The sequence below is a fragment of the Oncorhynchus tshawytscha genome, linkage group LG23 (genome assembly GCF_018296145.1).
Source record: "Oncorhynchus tshawytscha isolate Ot180627B linkage group LG23, Otsh_v2.0, whole genome shotgun sequence".
Lineage (NCBI taxonomy): Eukaryota > Metazoa > Chordata > Actinopteri > Salmoniformes > Salmonidae > Oncorhynchus > Oncorhynchus tshawytscha.
Genome location: NC_056451.1, coordinates 2,933,775 through 2,951,590, shown reverse-complemented (window position 1 = coordinate 2,951,590; position 17,816 = coordinate 2,933,775). Strand labels below are relative to the sequence as shown.

At 40.5% G+C, this 17,816-nt stretch overlaps 1 protein-coding gene across 1 annotated transcript; it reads right to left on the bottom strand.

The window, feature by feature from the left end:
- Positions 1–1,656: 1,656 nt before the first annotated feature.
- On the bottom strand, positions 1,657–17,593 carry ebag9 (estrogen receptor binding site associated antigen 9). The gene is made up of 7 exons (XM_024386152.2): positions 17,264–17,593; positions 12,311–12,405; positions 11,919–11,997; positions 11,457–11,609; positions 10,779–10,886; positions 8,664–8,758; positions 1,657–3,685 (listed from the first exon to the last, which is right to left on the bottom strand). Exons 2-7 carry the CDS (start codon positions 12,391–12,393, stop codon positions 3,568–3,570), a joined length of 636 nt encoding a protein of 211 aa, XP_024241920.1. The 5' UTR covers positions 12,394–12,405; positions 17,264–17,593; the 3' UTR covers positions 1,657–3,567.
- Between the last annotated feature and the right edge of the window lie 223 nt (positions 17,594–17,816).

The window sequence follows — 17,816 nt, the reverse complement described above, 5'->3', positions numbered from 1 at the left end:
GGAACTTCAAGATGGTGGTGGTGCAAGATGGTGGTTCTGAGTCCGACAATCTTTGAAGAAAGGTCATGCCACAGATCAGCAAAGACTGTTTATACACACAGACTATGTTTTCACATGTCACGATACATCTATGTTTGTGTGAGGATTAAAGTAAATCTAATCACACGGCAGACTGATGCATTGAGACTGGAGTTGGAATGAGAAGTCCCATGCGATGCTAAATAACCCATTTCCTCTACTGCCATATGGGGTTGTTCCGTTACATAACCATGACCCTCTGTTCATTAGAGTGCAAGCAGACTGATGAATCATTCCATCTGCTGTGATCTCTCTCTGAAACCAGGCCTGGTAGCAAAGAGAAGGAATAATCAATATGGGGAGGGAGGGTGGAGTCATGCTGCGTTCGTTACCAGTGGGAATTTACCACATACGAATGGCCCTCCAACAGGTAATTACTAATTACTACTCATTTATCATCCTGAGCTCTCATTTCTCTCACCTGCTGACCTCTGACATAAACTACTAAGGAAATTACCTGGATAACAGCATTTTCGGCAGTTAAATGCAATAAAACTTTATAAAATGAAATCTATTAATATGGTTTTTGAACATAATTTGTTTACAGACATGATAGCTGAACTTTTAGTTTATGGTTTACTCAGCTTGTTGGCCATTAGCCAATTAGCATTTCTCAACGAGTTCATAGCATGTGAATGCATTCAACTGTTATTTATGACTTCACAACTGGTAAATTCCCACCTCCCACTTGGTTACGAATGCAGCATTAGCTGAGTTCAAGGCTGTCTCAATTTGTCTTTCTTTGAATCCATGCATCCTATCTCCCTGCATCCTTCTCAATTGTACTGGAGGAGACGGACCAAGGTCCCTCCCCTCTGACCTTCTCCAATGCATTTTGAGGAGGGGAGGCGATCGGATGTGAGGAATCAAGGAAAGATGGATTGAGATAGTGTCAGAGAGAGCTAGTAGTGGTTAACATACCAGCAGGATAAAATATGGATAGTTTACTTAGAATGGCTGACACAGATGAGAATTACTGACAGATGAGAATTACTGACACAGATGAGACAATTTCATTTTTACAATGGAAGAACCGAGCAGATTATCCCTCAGCGATGTCTACCACCAACTCTTCCCGAAAAACTGAAGAGTGAGACATTTCGTTCCTAAAAGTAGGTCATGATCAGTCTTTGAGTGGTTTGGTCAAGCAGGGGTGTTTTTGAGAGACATTGAATTTGTGATGTTGTTACATGTCTGACCTTGGATTTGAAAAGCATTTGAAAGGAATTAGCCTTGCACGAGATTAAAATGCCCTATTAATCTACTTAGAGAACAAGCATATCTAATGACACTGGGCTACAGGCACGTAAAAGGTTTATTCATAATGGGAGTTTTTCCTAATGCAATAAATCATGGGTGGTTCAGAGAAATAATATGGCTTGAGTGAATCTTGGGAGAACATTTTATTCCAATACTAGTAATTCACACAAGTACGAAAAGAACAAAAGTGATTTAATCTTGAAATTCACTTGCTTCATTGGTTTTGTATCTTTGTTTCTGTCATGACTCTAATATTGGTTAACATTTAGACACAATTGAAAAGGGATCCAGAGATTTTTCAAAGAAAAATAAGGAATGTGCAAAAAAAGAGATCTTTATTGACAAAGAAAAACATTTTCATGTATCCCCATCATGCTGACTTTGATAATAATTGGAAGAAGAATTTGCAAAGAAAGCAAAAGGACAAAGGTCAACAGTATTTTCATAATTGTATGTGGCTAACAACCTCTTTCTTCCTGATCCAATGGGCAATATAACACTATCAATATTCTTTATTATCAATATCATCGATAATCAATATTCTCTGAAAAAAAATTATTAATCCCTCATTTACCACAAAGCCCCACCTAAAATAACCATGAAAACACCACAATGTTTAAAAGGCATCGTTCACTTAGACATTCAATATAAAAAGAATCCCCATATTATACACAGGATACCCCACTGATGGTATAAGGAAAACACACATTTGGAAAAGGGACTATCAATTGTTATTCTAATCCAACAGGTCTGTTTAATTGCAAATGCCTTATGTCAGTTCTACAGCGCCATCTCTGCAAATATGTTTCCATGGCAACCAGACCCTTCTGCTTGACATTCCAGTCTCATACACCAGTTGCTGGGCACTCGCACACAACACACACTTCCATCACAAAAAAGATCCACTTGATTCGACACCGATTGACCATACCAAAATCATATTGAAACGTAACAGGTTATTGGTCCAGGCAATGGAAAAGGCTTTAACTTATGAAATATTTTGACTGATTCTGTTATTAACCATCCGCAAATTACTGAGGGGAGCACAGAGCTTTGCATCTTTTTATTTGCTATGATCACTGATCAAGGATGTGAGTTGGCCATGTCTGATAACCAAACTTTCTCAGATAACACAGAGACAGAGTTTGTATGCGTTATGCTACATTGAACGTGTAAAATAAAACAATAAAAACACATTCAACATAATAAAGACAAAAGTCGTTAAGAGTCGCCGCTTCTATTTTGGTGTATTAAAAAGCAGGGATAAGAACAAACAGGAAAATGTTTTGATTATTCAAGACGTCAAAAATGTTGACCGATCAGTAACCATAGGATTACCATAGGAATCCACAGCCAACTCTTGAGTAAGGCTCAATTAAATTTCCAAATCCCCTTGACAGTGTCCACACCCTCAGTCTGAAACTCTTCTTTAAAAGCCTTCAATTCAAAATGTGCAATTCAGCATATTGAAGGCTGTACAGCAAAAGTACATCAGGAATATCAAGCAACGTCAATGAGAGAATGTGTTTTCGAACAACGATGACGAGAAACGTAATTAAAAAGCACAATAACCAAGCCAACAAAGGGATGTATGTAACTGATACACAGTGAGACTTACATTTAATTACACACCTTTGTCCTTCATGTTATAAATAAGACAATGTCATAGAAATAAGTCTCTTTTGAGACTCCACTTGTACTATAGGTACCAGTATATTTACACATATTCCTGGGAAATACAAATGGACAACTCAAAACTATCTACCTGAACCCAGTGTCATACTTAGCCAGAGTGACATTTGATACCAAGTCTCTGACATAGTGCAATACCAAAGGGCATTGCGCAGAGTATGGTCGCGCGAACTGCAATTAAATCAGGGTAGTGTTCATTCAGCGCAAAACAGAAGAAAATGGACTGATAGAGGGAGTGACTTCCTGGACTTGTCAGATAAGAAATGCTCATTTCAGTTTTCCGTTGTGTGCCCTAATGAACACATCCCAGGAATGAAGTGCCTTCCGATAGCTGAATGCAACAGTCCCTGAACAAACATCACACTGGCCAAGCCATGCCTCGAATGATGGCTGGTGGACAGAGATTTCTTTTAAATGGCCGCTTTGTGGAGTAGAGATGATCTTCGTGTGGAGATGACTAGAGGATGGCATGATGAAGTTTGTCTCAGTGTTTCTTTTTTTGCCTTCTGGCTCAAGGGATGAGTGCTCTAAAAAATGTTACGAGAGCTTGACAGCAATCTTCTGGTCCTTCTTCATCATCCTCTGAACCTCCTTCTCCATCTTCTTCCTCTGCTGTTCCATGGAACGCTTTTCTCTCTCTGCCATCTTCTGTTGTCTGGAAGACATTGAAACGACAGAAAAAGGTATGAGTTTATTAAAAGGATTGCAACAAACCTCATTACTAAGCTTTTTGAGAGAGCAAAGGTGATGGTTCACAGAGGAAAAGAGAGCAAAAAAACTTTTCTTTGTGAAAATAATGCCGTTCTTTCATGTTGAAGCTGTGTTGAACATTCTTAATATACTGCCACCTGCTGGATAACAATTAAACTTTTAGATCAACTATATGACAGCAATATGACACTGAACATGACAGAAGTTTCACATTGAACTAGGGCTGTCCCCAACTAAAACAAATATTGGTCGAACTTGAGTTGTCTAGTCTAGTTCTAAACGTGTATTCTTCCATAAAATGACACATCCTATGTGTTTTAACCAAATCAACTATACGCACTGAGCTTGTCTGATGCTTTAAGCGCACCGTTTGATTAAATAATTAAAAGATACAAATGACTAGAGGGAGTACGACCGCATTTGATTTGATTGTGTAGGGCAGGGCTCAGACTTGCTGCGCTGGTAAAAAAAAAAATGAATCATGAATCATGAATGATTCGTATGCTGTGTGATGACATGAACAAATTAATGATTGATACAGTAGCCTATATAAAGTATTGAAATACAGGCCTAAGTAAGTTACGGTATAAAGCCTAAACAGGATGAGCTCTTAGGCCTACAGCTCGATGGTGGTTATTCAAGGCTGTTATATATGATGATCATAATAATAATAAAAACAATAAGGAGATCAAGAAAAAGGAGGGTCATTATTATAAATATTATTTTTCCTGACAATTTGGTACAGTGTAAACAAACACTAAATAAATAATACATACCAGAGGCACTGTTCTAACAGAAAAAAAGTGAAAAGCTTTTATTACAGCATAGCAAAGATTAAAAACACACAAATGTGAAATTGTTAATCCGACATGTTTTGGTTGCACAAGGCTTGGTGCATTTGACAGTTAGGCTATTGATTATAGATCTAATTAAGTTGGGGATTCGCATCTCCTCACATTTCTTCGAAAATTAAGACAAGGGCTGTTTTCTCATCTCCTAACTCCGTTGCTGCCTCCGCCCATTGTTCTCAACAGTGGTGTAAAGCACTTAAGTAAAAATACTTTAAAGTACAACTTAAGTCGTTTTTGGGGGGGTATCTGTACTTTACTATTTATATTTTTGTATACTTTTAATTCACCACCTTCGTAAAGAAAATAATGTACTTTTTACTCCATACAATTTCCCTGACACCCAAAAGTACTTGCTACGTTTTGAATGCTTAGCAGGACAGGAAATAGACCAATTCACGCACTTATTAAAGAGAACATCCCTGGTCATCCCACTGCCTCTGACCTGGCGGACTCACTAAACACACGCTATGTTTGTAAATTATGTCTGAGTGTTGGAGTGTGCCCTGCCTATCCTACTTTTTTTTTTACATTTATAAAACAAATACAATAAAAACGGTGCATTTAAAAGGTATCTTTTACAATTGGTTACTTTTTTCACCATTGGTTCTCAACTAGAGGTCGACCGATTATGATTTTTCAATGCCGATACCGATTATTGGAGAACCCAAAAAAAGGCGATACCAATTAAATCGGCCAATTTTTAAATTTTTTAAATTTGTAATAATGACAATTACAACAATACTGAATGAACACTTTTAGTTTAACTTAATATAATATATCAATACAATCAATTTAGCCTCACATAAATAATGAAACATGTTCAATTTGGTTTAAATAATGCAAAAACAAAGTGTTGGAGAAGAAAGTAAAAATGCAATATGTGCCATGTAAAAAAGCTAACGTTTAAGTTCCTTGCTCAGAACATAAGACCATATGAAAGCTGGTGGTTCCTTTTCACATGAGTCTTCAATATTCCTAGGTAAGAAGTTTTAGATTGTAGTTATTATAGGAATTATAGGACTATTTCTCTCTATACCATTTGTATTTCATATACCTTTGACTATTGGATGTTCTTATAGGCACTTTAGTATTGCCAGTGTAACAGTATAGCTTCCGTCCCTCTCCTCGCCCCTACCTGGGCTCGAACCAGGAACACGTCGACAAAAGTTACCCAAGTAGCATCGTTACCCATGGCTCCACAAAAGCCGCGGCCCTTGCAGAGCAAGGTGAACAACTACTTCAAGGTCTCGGAGGGAGTGACGTCACCGATTGAAACGCTAGCGCGCACCCCGCTAACTAGCTCGGGAGTTGATAGGCTTGAAGTCATAAACAGCTCAATGCTTGAAGCACAGCGAAGAGCTGCTGGCAAACGCACAAAAGTGCTGTTTGAATGAATGCTTACGAGTCTGCTGCTGCCTAACATCGCTCAGTCAGACTGCTCTATCAAATCATATACTTAATTATAACATAATAACACACATAAATACGAGCCTTAGGTCATTAATATGGTCAAATCCGGAAACTATAATGTAGAAAACAAAACGTTTACTCTTTCAGTGAAATACGGAACCGTTACATATTTTATCTAACGGGTGGCATCCAGAAGTCTAAATATTCCTGTTTACATTGCACAACCTTCAATGTTATGTCATAATTACGTAAAATTCTGGCAAATTAGTTTGCAACGAGCCAGGTGGCCCAAACTGTTGCATATACCCTGACTCTGCGTGCAATGAACACAAGAGAAGTGACACAATTTCCCTAGTTTAGTATTGCCTGCTAACCTGGATTTATTTTAACGAAATATGCAGGTTTAATAAAATATACTTCTGTGTATTGATTTTAAGAAGGGCATTGATGTTTATGGTTAGGTACATTCGTGCAAATGCGCTTTTGTTAAATCAGCCCCCGTTTGGCGAAGTTGGTTGTCTTTGTTAGGAATAAATAGTCTTCACACAGTTCGCAACGAGCCAGGCGGCCCAAACTGCTGCATATACCCTGACTCTGTAGCACAGAACGCTAAGAGAAGTGACAATTTCCCTTGTTAAAAGAAATTCATGTTAGCAGGCAATATTAACTAAATATGCAGGTTAAAAAATATATACTTGTGTATTGATTTTAAGAAAGGCATTGTTTATGGTTTGGTACACATTGGTGCAACGACAGTGCTTTTTTTCACGAATGAGCTTGTTAAATCACCCGTTTGGCAAAGTAGGCTGTGATTCAATGATAAATTAACAGGCACCGCATCGATTGTATGCAACACAGGACAAGCTAGATAAACTAGTAATACCATCAACCATGTGTAGTTAACTAGTGATTATGTTATGACTGTTTTTTATAAAGATAAGTTTAATGCTAGCTAGCACCTTGCCTCCTTGCTGCACTCGCATAACAGGTAGTCAAGCCTGCCACGCAGTCTCCTCGTGGAGTGCAATGTAATCGGCCATGATCGGTGTCCCAAAATGCCGATTACCAACCGGTACGAAAACTTGAAAATCGGCCCAAATTAAATCGGCCATTCCGATTAATCGGTCGACCTCTATTCTCAACACCAATATGCTGGTTAACTTTGATATTACTCACATAGCAACAAGGTCTAGGAAAAGGCGCCAATTCAACAGTGCACACGTGTTCCAAAACCGCAGAGAGTGACTGCTATCCAACACGGGAGAAAGCGCATTTGTTAGAAAATAATATAATTTTTATTAATGTTGCACCATTGTTCTTACGTAATATAACCATATATATTTTCATTCTAGATGATTTTGTGGTTCCAACTTTGTTTCAACAGTTTGGGGAAGGCCCTTTTCTGTTTCAGCATGACAATCAAATCCAATTCATTTATATAGCCCTTCTTACATCACGCGATATATCAAAGTGCTGTACAGAAACCCAGCCTAAAACCCCAAACAGTAACCAATGCAGGTGTAGAAGCACGGTGGCTATGAAAAACTCCCTAGAAAGGCCAAAACCTAGGAAGAAACCTAGAGAGGATGCCCCCATGCACAAAGCGAGGTCCATACAGAAATGGTTTGTCGAGATCAGTGTGGAAGAACTTGACTGGTCTGCACAGAACCCTGACCTCAAACCTATTGAACACCTTTGGGATGAATTGGAACGCCGACTGTGAGCCAGGCCTAATCGCCCAACATCAGTGCCCAACCACACTAATGCTCGTGGCTGAAGCAAGTCCCCTCAGCAATGTTCCAACATCTAGTGGAAAGCCTCCCAAGAAGAGTGGAGGCTGTTATAGCAGAAAAAGGGGAGAACAACTCCATATTAATGCCCATGAGATTGGAATGAGATGTTCGATGAGCAGGTGTCCACATACTTTTGGTCATATAGTGTATATGTTTGGTCTCATTGAAATAGAGTAGGCTGCCAATGCATGGGTGGAGAATCACTGGCAGTTATCTTTCCAAGGAAATGTACTACTTGAATATGATGAGGCTATAGTTTACTACATTGCCTAGAAATAAATATTTATAACTCATATTTGTCTTAGTCTGAAAATCTTCCCACAAAAAGTTAGGCTATAAAAATAGCTCAAGAGAAAGTGCAAGTCTCTCCAACTCTGCTCTCTTCAAACTATGTCTAGCATATTGGCTGATACAGCCCAGTAATACTGATACTTTAATATAATGGGACACGCGAGAATCTCAGGAAATTTAACCTAGGCTATTTCCTGGGTTATTTTTGCGCATTTTGATATTGCCTAATGGTGCAAAATTGCTGGGACCAATGCTGGCAAGTGAGCTGCATCACATATGCCTAAAATAACATTGCAGGTCTGCAGTTGGGTTCAGAACCAGTTATGAGGTAGCGGGTGGGAGCAGGATGAAGCAATCAGTCCCGCGCAGACTACATTGAAACCAGTTCCACTGCTTTCCCCCCCCACATTCTTCCCCTCCAATCAGGGACTGATTTGGACCTGGGACACCAGGGTAGGTGCAATTCATTATCAGGTAAAACAAAAAACCAGCAGGCTTTGGACATTGTAGGGTGATATTTGAATACCCCTGCTTTAGACAATATAGTAATAATAATAATAATAGAAAGTGCTATCACCTGAGCACTAAATCGGCCTCCCAGGCAGCATCTGATGACTCATCCTCCCAGGCGTTGGTATCCTCGTGCCAGGTATCCATGTCTCCAAGCTCAGACTGTGGGACAGAGAGGACAGGAATACAGTCAGGACACAGTCACTGACACAGTATAGGAGGGCAGTGGTGACCTAATCTCCATTAGCAACTATTCTTCACACTGCTATAAACCTTAATTAAACCTGAATACAGAGAACTGTGGCCCTAGAGGACTTGTGCACTCCTGGAAATGTGCACTTCTGGGAATGAACAAATGTCACAGCACTGATCCAACTAAAGCAAACTACTTTGAGATGGCGAACTAAAAAGAAACCCAGACTTCATCATAGTGCAGTTGTGAGCTGGTCTGTAATCCTTGGAACAAGTAATTGGACAGGCGCTGGCTAGCTTCTCAGCTTCTGGTGGATGAGGTTTTGAAATCTGGAAACAGTGGATGGAGCAGTGCAACCCCTCTCCAAGCCTCTGCCAAAGCCCCTCCCCAGCACGTCCCCTTTCAAAAGTAAACCTGTTTACAATCCAGGCTGTACAACAATTTTAGGATGTTATCAGTGACCATTCAAGTTGTTTTTTTAAACCCACCCTAACTTCAAATACCACCTCTGCAAAATCAGTATTCATCAAAAAATAATTAGTGACACTAATCCACCGTATAAGGAGCTCACCTCACCCCCATCTTAGAATCAGCAGAGGCCAACAGATGATAATATAAATGTTAAGTCTATCACAAGAGACTAGTGGTACAGTCAACACCCCCTTGAAATTTTTTCCACAGTTTAATGCCTTAAATGTAAGAAGGGATTCAATTAGACACAATCTACTCCACAGTTTTAAAGTGAAAGTTATGGAACATTTTCCAAATTAAGAAAAAATAGCAAAACTGAAGTATCATAATTGGATAAGTCTCCACCCTCATGTGTCAATACTTGGTGGAAGCACCTTTGGCAGCCATTACAGCTGTGAATAACTTGGAATAAGATTCTTCCAACTTTGCACAACTCTTAGGGCAACATATATTCATTGTTTTTGTCAAAATTGCTCAAGCTCTTTACATTTGTTTGGAAATATTTTATGGACAGCCATATTCAAACCTTGCCTCTGATTTTTTAAAAGCAGATTTAAGTGAGGACTGAGACTAGACCACTCAGTAACACTCAACACCTCTTGGAAAGCCATTCTAGTGTGTCTATCCCAGAGTTAGGTTTTCAGAAACTGAACGCAACAACATTGCATTCACTCCATATTCCTGGCCTGTATGACAAAGTGAAAATAAATATGCTTGTGTAAAAAAAATATAAAAAAATCACTGCAAATGATCCACTCTGTTTGTAACAAGGCTGTTAAGTAATATTAAAAATGACAGGGTTGGGTTAAATCCAACAAAGTGAAACCCTCTCAATTTCCAAGTATTGTGGTGGCAGCATCATGTTATGGGTATGCTTGTCATCGGCAGGGACTGCGCATTTTGTCAGGATCAAAAAGTTAGAGGAAAACCCGACTCAGTCTTCTGTAACCCTAAACCTGAGATATACTTAACCTTTTTCAGGGAGACAATTACACACATTTTAACGCCAAAGACACGCCAGATATGCTTTCCAAGAGGTGTTGAGTGTTCCAGTGTGGTCTAGTCTCAGTCCTGACTAACCTGCTACAAAAAAAAATCTAAGAAAGTTTAAATATCGCTGTCTCTCAATGATCCCCAGCTAAATGTTATGAGTTTGAGCAATTTTGACAAAAACAATGGATATATGTTGCCCTAAGAGTTGTGCAAAATTGGTATAATCTTATTCCAAATTATTAACAGCTGCAATGGCTGCCAAAGGTGCTTCCACCAAGTATTAACACAGGGGAGTGGAGACTTGTCCAATTATGATATTTCAGTCGTTTTTTTCTTAATTTAGAACATTTTCTATAACTTTCTTTGACTTTGAAAATGAGGTGTGGGTTGTGTAGCTCCGTAGGAAGAACAAAACCTAAATCTCTTTTTAGATTTCATTTTATGGGAGCAAAATGTGAAAAAAAGTTCAAGGGGTTGTAAACTGTCTATAGACACTGTACATTGGTCGGTGGTACACAAACTCACAGATGGCTGGATGAAGGAGGTGTCCTGAGTGGCTGCCAGTCTGCTGGAGAAGCCCGCACTGCCATCGGGTACCAAGTAGTTGAGTGGCTCCCTCTTCTTCAGCACAATCTGGGGTGGGGACAGAGCGAGAAAGGAGACAAGTTAAAACTACTAAGAATCAATATGATATGGCATGCTACAAGCAGCAGCGTGGCCAGCGATATTGTCGACAGAGTGTGAGGCAAGAGGCTGCACTCATCATCACCAATACAGATACTGTTAAGCATCAGCGTATGTGCACGGGAGTTTTCTTCCCTCTCTCATGCCATGTGATAGCTGGGTGATAACAAAATATTGAACAGTGCAGCCTCGCCCATTAGACTATTTTTGTTTGTGTTGGGAATTACCCTGCTCCTCCCTTTTGGTAAATGTATATTGCTAAGTCTACCTTCAATTAGTGTTGAGAAGTGCACTTAAAGCTGGAATCTGTACTTAGTGAAAATGCCTCTTCCATTTGGGATACTTTAACAACAAACACGTTTTCCCCCCCTGGGACATCATTGCATGAGCATCACACCACGCTGCAGGACACTCCTCTCCTGAGTGTCAACTAAACAAAACAAACACAACAACAAAAGATGCTGGGGCGAACAGTGGCACTTTACACAGATTTCAGCTTGAAATGAAGACCCAGCCTACTTTCTGTGTTTTCCTGATGGTGGGTGCCATGTCTTTGAAGTAGTCTGGTTCCTCTTCCTCGCCAGGCTGAGGTGGCACGTTGCCGTTACCGCCCTCGATCTTGATACTCGTGGGACCTTCTTCATCCCACGAGCTCCATTCTTCTATCTCTGGCTGCACAGGGTTTGGTCAAAGGTGTAAATTAAGTTTATTGTAAAAAATAATATGACAAAAATAAAGAGAAACATTTAAGTGTGCCACAATGTAAACACTGACTGTTGGTTGCACAATACATGTTTGATGATGTAATTAATGACAACAGGTTTGTTAGGGATGTAAAGACAAGAAAACATCATTAGAAATCATTATAATAGGAGCACCATGATTGTATTTTCCATAGTAGCAATGATTCTTCTACCGACTAAGCACTTGCCTCATGTTAGCAATAATAGGCTGTAGCTTATAAACTTGTATATCACTGACCTGTTTGGGCACTGATGAAAAATCAACCATAATTGGAAGAGATATCTGATCGCCGCTTAGCTTACGCAACCTCCCAGATCTATGTCGAAAAACACAATGTGCTTACCATCAAACTGTGGGCCACCACAAAAACATACATTTTAGAGCAAAGGCATTCCATGGGATGCAATTTTCACATGCAAATAGGATTTCATTTCTATGCTAATGTGTTTGTTGTCCTCAAGGAATAACGTTCCAGGAGATTAACATTCATTTCAACCAAGTAAAATGACTGGAAATCTTACACACTGTGGCTTTAAGATGTGGCAAAATCTATGCAGACATAGTCTGACACGGCAAAGGGTTCTAATCAGTTTTGCTTCTTTCAATTCAACATAATGGTTGTTCCTTACCTGCACATTAACCTTCTGAAGAATGAAAGGAAGGTTGCAAGCCATGTGCAAATCTTGAAAAGGCGAAACTGAGAGATGGCCATGGTGAAGTTGAGCTAAAAGGAGGACATACCATTGTTAGCAAATTCATTGCATTTATAATCAGAATTTTCCAGCACGACTGTCATCAACATCTATCTAATAATGAGTAAGCTTGCTAGCTGTTATAGCTTTTGTCATTAGCATAGCTAGAAAGTTAGCTAGATATTTTCTTCCGGGATACTTCTTCCACCTGGCAAGACAAAGAATACACAGTATGTGTCATAATACCCATAAAACCTAGTGGTCCAATAGGGAAACGGTTCCAATTGTTCTTCCACCATTAATACATTTTTCCCATAGAGGATTTTAGAAACACTTAAAATACAGTGCCTTGCGAAAGTATTCGGCCCCCTTGAACTTTCCGACCTTTTGCCACATTTCAGGCTTCAAACATAAAGATATAAAACTGTATTTTTTGTGAAGAATCAACAACAAATGGGACACAATCATGAAGTGGAACGACATTTATTGGATATTTCAAACTTTTTTAACAAATCAAAAACTGAAAAATTGGGCGTGCAAAATTATTCAGCCCCTTTACTTTCAGTGCAGCAAACTCTCTCCAGAAGTTCAGTGAGGATCTCTGAATGATCCAATGTTGACCTAAATAACTAATGATGATAAATACAATCCACCTGTGTGTAATCAAGTCTCTGTATAAATGCACCTGCACTGTGATAGTCTCAGAGGTCCGTTAAAAGCGCAGAGAGCATCATGAAGAACAAGGAACACACCAGGCAGGTCCGAGATACTGTTGTGAAGAAGTTTAAAGCCGGATTTGGATACAAAAAGATTTCCCAAGCTTTAAACATCCCAAGGAGCACTGTGCAAGCGATAATATTGAAATGGAAGGAGTATCAGACCACTGCAAATCTACCAAGACCTGGCCGTCCCTCTAAACTTTCAGCTCATACAAGGAGAAGACTGATCAGAGATGCAGCCAAGAGGCCCATGATCACTCTGGATGAACTGCAGAGATCTACAGCTGAGGTGGGAGACTCTGTCCATAGGACAACAATCAGTCGTATATTGCACAAATCTGGCCTTTATGGAAGAGTGGCAAGAAGAAAGCCATTTCTTAAAGATATCCATAAAAAGTGTCGTTTAAAGTTTGCCACAAGCCACCTGGGAGACACACCAAACATGTGGAAGAAGGTGCTCTGGTCAGATGAAACCAAAATGTAACTTGTTGGCAACAATGCAAAACGTTATGTTTGGCGTAAAAGCAACACAGCTCATCACCCTGAACACACCATCCCCACTGTCAAACATGGTGGTGGCAGCATCATGGTTTGGGCCTGCTTTTCTTCAGCAGGGACAGGGAAGATGGTTAAAATTGATGGTAAGATGGATGGAGCCAAATACAGGACCATTCTGGAAGAAAACCTGATGGAGTCTGCAAAAGACCTGAGACTGGGACGGAGATTTGTCTTCCAACAAGACAATGATCCAAAACATAAAGCAAAATCTACAATGGAATGGTTTAAAAATAAACATATCCAGGTGTTAGAATGGCCAAGTCAAAGTCCAGACCTGAATCCAATCGAGAATCTGTGGAAAGAACTGAAAACTGCTGTTCACAAATGCTCTCCATCCAACCTCACTGAGCTCGAGCTGTTTTGCAAGGAGGAATGGGAAAAATGTCAGTCTCTCGATGTGCAAAACTGATAGAGACATACCCCAAGCGACTTACAGCTGTAATCGCAGCAAAAAGTGGCGCTACAAAGTATTAACTTAAGGGGGCTGAATAATTTTGCACGCCCAATTTTTCAGTTTTTGATTTGTTAAAAAAGTTTGAAATATCCAATAAATGTCATTCCACTTCATGATTGTGTCCCACTTGTTGTTGATTCTTCACAAAAAAATACAGTTTTATATCTTTATGTTTGAAGCCTGAAATGTGGCAAAAGGTCGCAAAGTTCAAGGGGGCCGAATACTTTCGCAAGGCACTGTAAGGACTGTATTTAGTGTAGGCGTACCCTGGCGTGATGTTTTGATAACCGTGTAAATCTCTCTAGGACAAGGTGACTTTTATCAATATATCCGCCTGTATTGACCCACCAAAAATTAAACGCTAAATAGCTGCCAATGTCGCTATCATAAAGAACTACAAGTGTCAAGATGATCTGGATGACTGTTAAATCGGGGCAAAGGTAAGCAATCTCTGGATTAACTATCTAATGTTAGCTAAATGTAGTAATGAACAAATTGGTTACATTTCTTTAAATGAGAAATTCTGTGAACGGTCTTGTGCAAGTTTAAAAAATTGACAATGCCTGTCAGCAAAGATGTCAGCTGGAGATGACATGCAGGAGCTTGCAGGGATTAAAGAAGTCTCGAGGTATTGCTCTCCTGAGGAAGAGTACCTTATGATAAGCTGTCGACCGCACTCTGTATTATTCGTAGCCGTCTATTTACCAACCACAAATTAAAGCTGGCACCAAGACCGCTCTCAACCAACTTTATAAGTCTATAAGCAAACAAGAAAATTCTCACCCAGAAGCAGCGTTCCTAGTGACCGGAGACTTTAATGCAGGCAAACTTAAATCAGTTTTACCAGCATGTCACATGTTCAACCGGGGGGGGGGTCCAATACCATCTTTACTCCACACACAGAGATGCATTCAAAGCTCTCCCCCACCCTCCATTTGGCAAATCTGACCATATTTCTATCCTCCTGATTCCTGCTAACAAGCAAAAACTAAAGCAGGAAGTACCAGTGTCTCGCTCAATACGGAAGTGGTCAGATGACGCAGATGCTACACTACAGGACTGTTTTGCTAGCACAGACTGTAATCAAAGCATGAGCTGACCAACTATCAAGTGTCTTCACTGACATTTTCAACCTCTCCCTGACCGAGTCTGTAATACCTACATTTTTCAAGCAGACCACCATAGTCCCTGTGCCCAAGGAAGCGAAGGTAACCTGCCTAAATGATTACCGCCCTGTGGCACTCACGTCGGTAGCCATGAAGTGCTTTGAAAGGCTGGTCATGGCTCACATCAACAGCATCCTGGAAACCAATTCGCATACTGCATTAACAGATTCACAGATGACGCAATCTCAATCACACTCCACACTGCCATTTCTCACCTGGACAAAAGGAACACCTATGTTGCGAATGTTGACTACAGCTCAGTGTTCAACACCATAGTGCCCACGAAGCTCATTACTTTGCTAAGGACTAAACACCTCCCCCTGCAACTGGATCCTGCACTTCCTGACGGGCCGACCCCAGGTGGTAAGAGTAGGCAACAGCACCTTTGCCATGCTGATCCTTAACACAGGGGCCCCTCAGGGGCGTGTACTTAGTCCCCTCCTGTATTCCCTGTTCACCCATGACTGCGTGGCCAAACAACTCCAACACCATCATTAAGTTTGCTGAGGACACAACAGCGGTAAGCCTGATCACCGACAACGATGAGATGGCCTATAGGGAGGAGGTCAGAGAACTGGTGCCAGGACAACAACCTCTCCCTCAATGTGAGCAAGACAAAGGAGCTGATCGTGGACTACAGGAAAAGGCGGTCTGAACAGACCTCCAACATCGATGGGACTGAAGTGGAGCGGGTTGAGAGTTTCAAGTGCCTTGGTGTCCACATCACCAACAAACTATCATGGTCAAAACATACCAAGACAGTCGTGAAGAGGGAACAACAAATCCTTTCCCCCCTCAGGAGACTGAAAAGATTGGGCATGTGTCCCCAGATCCTCAAAAGGTTCTACAACTGCACCATCGAGAGCATCCTGATCGGTTCCATCACCACCTGGTATGGAAACTGCTCGGCATCTGACCGTAAGGCGCTACAGAGTGTAGTGCAAACGGCCTAATTACATCACAGGGGCCAAGCTTCCTGCCATCCAGGACCTATATAATAGGCGGTGTCAGAGGAAAGCCCAGAAATTTGTCAAACTCTAGTCACACAAGTTATAGACTGTTTTCTCTGCTACCGCATGGCAAGCAGTACCGGAGCGCCAAGTCTAGAACCAAAAGGCTCAACAGCTTCTACCCGCAAGCCATTAGACTGCTTAACAATTCACCTTCTACCCCCCTCTCTTGTACACTACTGCTACTCACTGTTTGTTTGTTACCTATGCATAGTCACTTCGCCCCCACCTACATGTACAGATTACCTCAACTAGCCTGTACCCCTGCACACTAACTCGGTACCGGTGCCCCCTGTATATAGCCTCGTTATTGTTATTCTTATTGTGTTACTTTTTGGTAAATTGGTACATTTTCTTCTTCTCGAACTGCACTGTTGGTTTAGGGTTTGTAAGTAAGCATTTCACAGTAAAGTCTACACTTGTTGTATTTGGCACATGTGGCAAATAAAGTTTGATTTGTAGTTTTGCATGTCTACTTTGATGCTACTTAGCTTTTGAATCTGAGAGTAAATAGTTTAATGTATTGGTAAGTCACATTGTCAGAGATATCCATGGTTATCAAAACATCACGCCAGGGTAAGCATACACAAAACACAGCCCTTATTTGGTGTTTCTAAAGTCCCATATGGGAAAAATGTATGTTTGAAAAACGATTGGAACCATTTCCCTGTTTGACCTCTAGGTTTTATGGGTATTGTGACACCACCACTGTGGTGCTCTATTGCTGCATCGTCTTATGCCCCATTCAAAACAACTGAGAACTCAAAAAATACTAGGTCGGTGCTCTGGAAAGAGGTCCGAGTTCCCGAGTTAGATGACCGTTCAGATCTATTTTGTCTTTCGTATATCGTTTTTTTCCTGAGTTCCGAGTTGTCTTGAACGGGGCATTCTTATCAAGTCTAGGTAGCTAGATTTTTGTCTGAAACGGATATAGGAAGGTAGCCACAGTTCATTGTCTTCATAGCTAAAATACAGACACTCACCGCACAGATCAATATGCTTGTTTAGCTGACAGCTGGCGAATCAGATGTGGCCGTCCCCAGAATTCATTTATTTGGCTAGCTTAGCAAATGAGCATACCGGTATGCAACGTATTTTTCCTTTTAAATCTCACTCTAGAAACAACACACTTGCAATAATGATACCAGTCATATCACTGGCGTATGTATCTAACGCTGCTACCTAGTATCTGTTTTCATAATTTATTCCAGAAACATTTATCGCTTCTTCATAGCCTCATGGCTGCCATCTTGAAACAGAGGAGATGATGTGGAACTAAAGCCGGGGCAAGAGGCACCCTCAGCATCGCTGTGCTTTGGTATGCATTTGTCTTCTGCCCCCCAATGGTAGAACACATCATAGGACTTTGGCTTTATTTGTCTTCCCTGAACGAGCTGTTATGTGAAATGTAATAAGCTAAAACAAAACAGTATTTGGTTAATATAAGCATAAATGTCATCCAGGCAAACTGGATTTATTATGGCCAACTAATTAGGGCACCCCGTAGCCCACTAACACATTGCAATATTGCAGGGA

Bases quoted from the DNA above. Each gene is read 5' to 3' on its own strand.
- ebag9 (XM_024386152.2), bottom strand. From the start codon at position 12,393: ATGGCCATCTCTCAGTTTCGCCTTTTCAAGATTTGCACATGGCTTGCA. The intron at 11,610-11,918 runs GTCAGTGATATA...AACCCTGTGCAG, and splicing joins TTTCATCAGTGCCCAAACAG to CCAGAGATAGAAGAATGGAG. The intron at 3,686-8,663 runs GTGATAGCACTT...AATGTCTTCCAG, and splicing joins GAGGCCGATTTAGTGCTCAG to ACAACAGAAGATGGCAGAGA.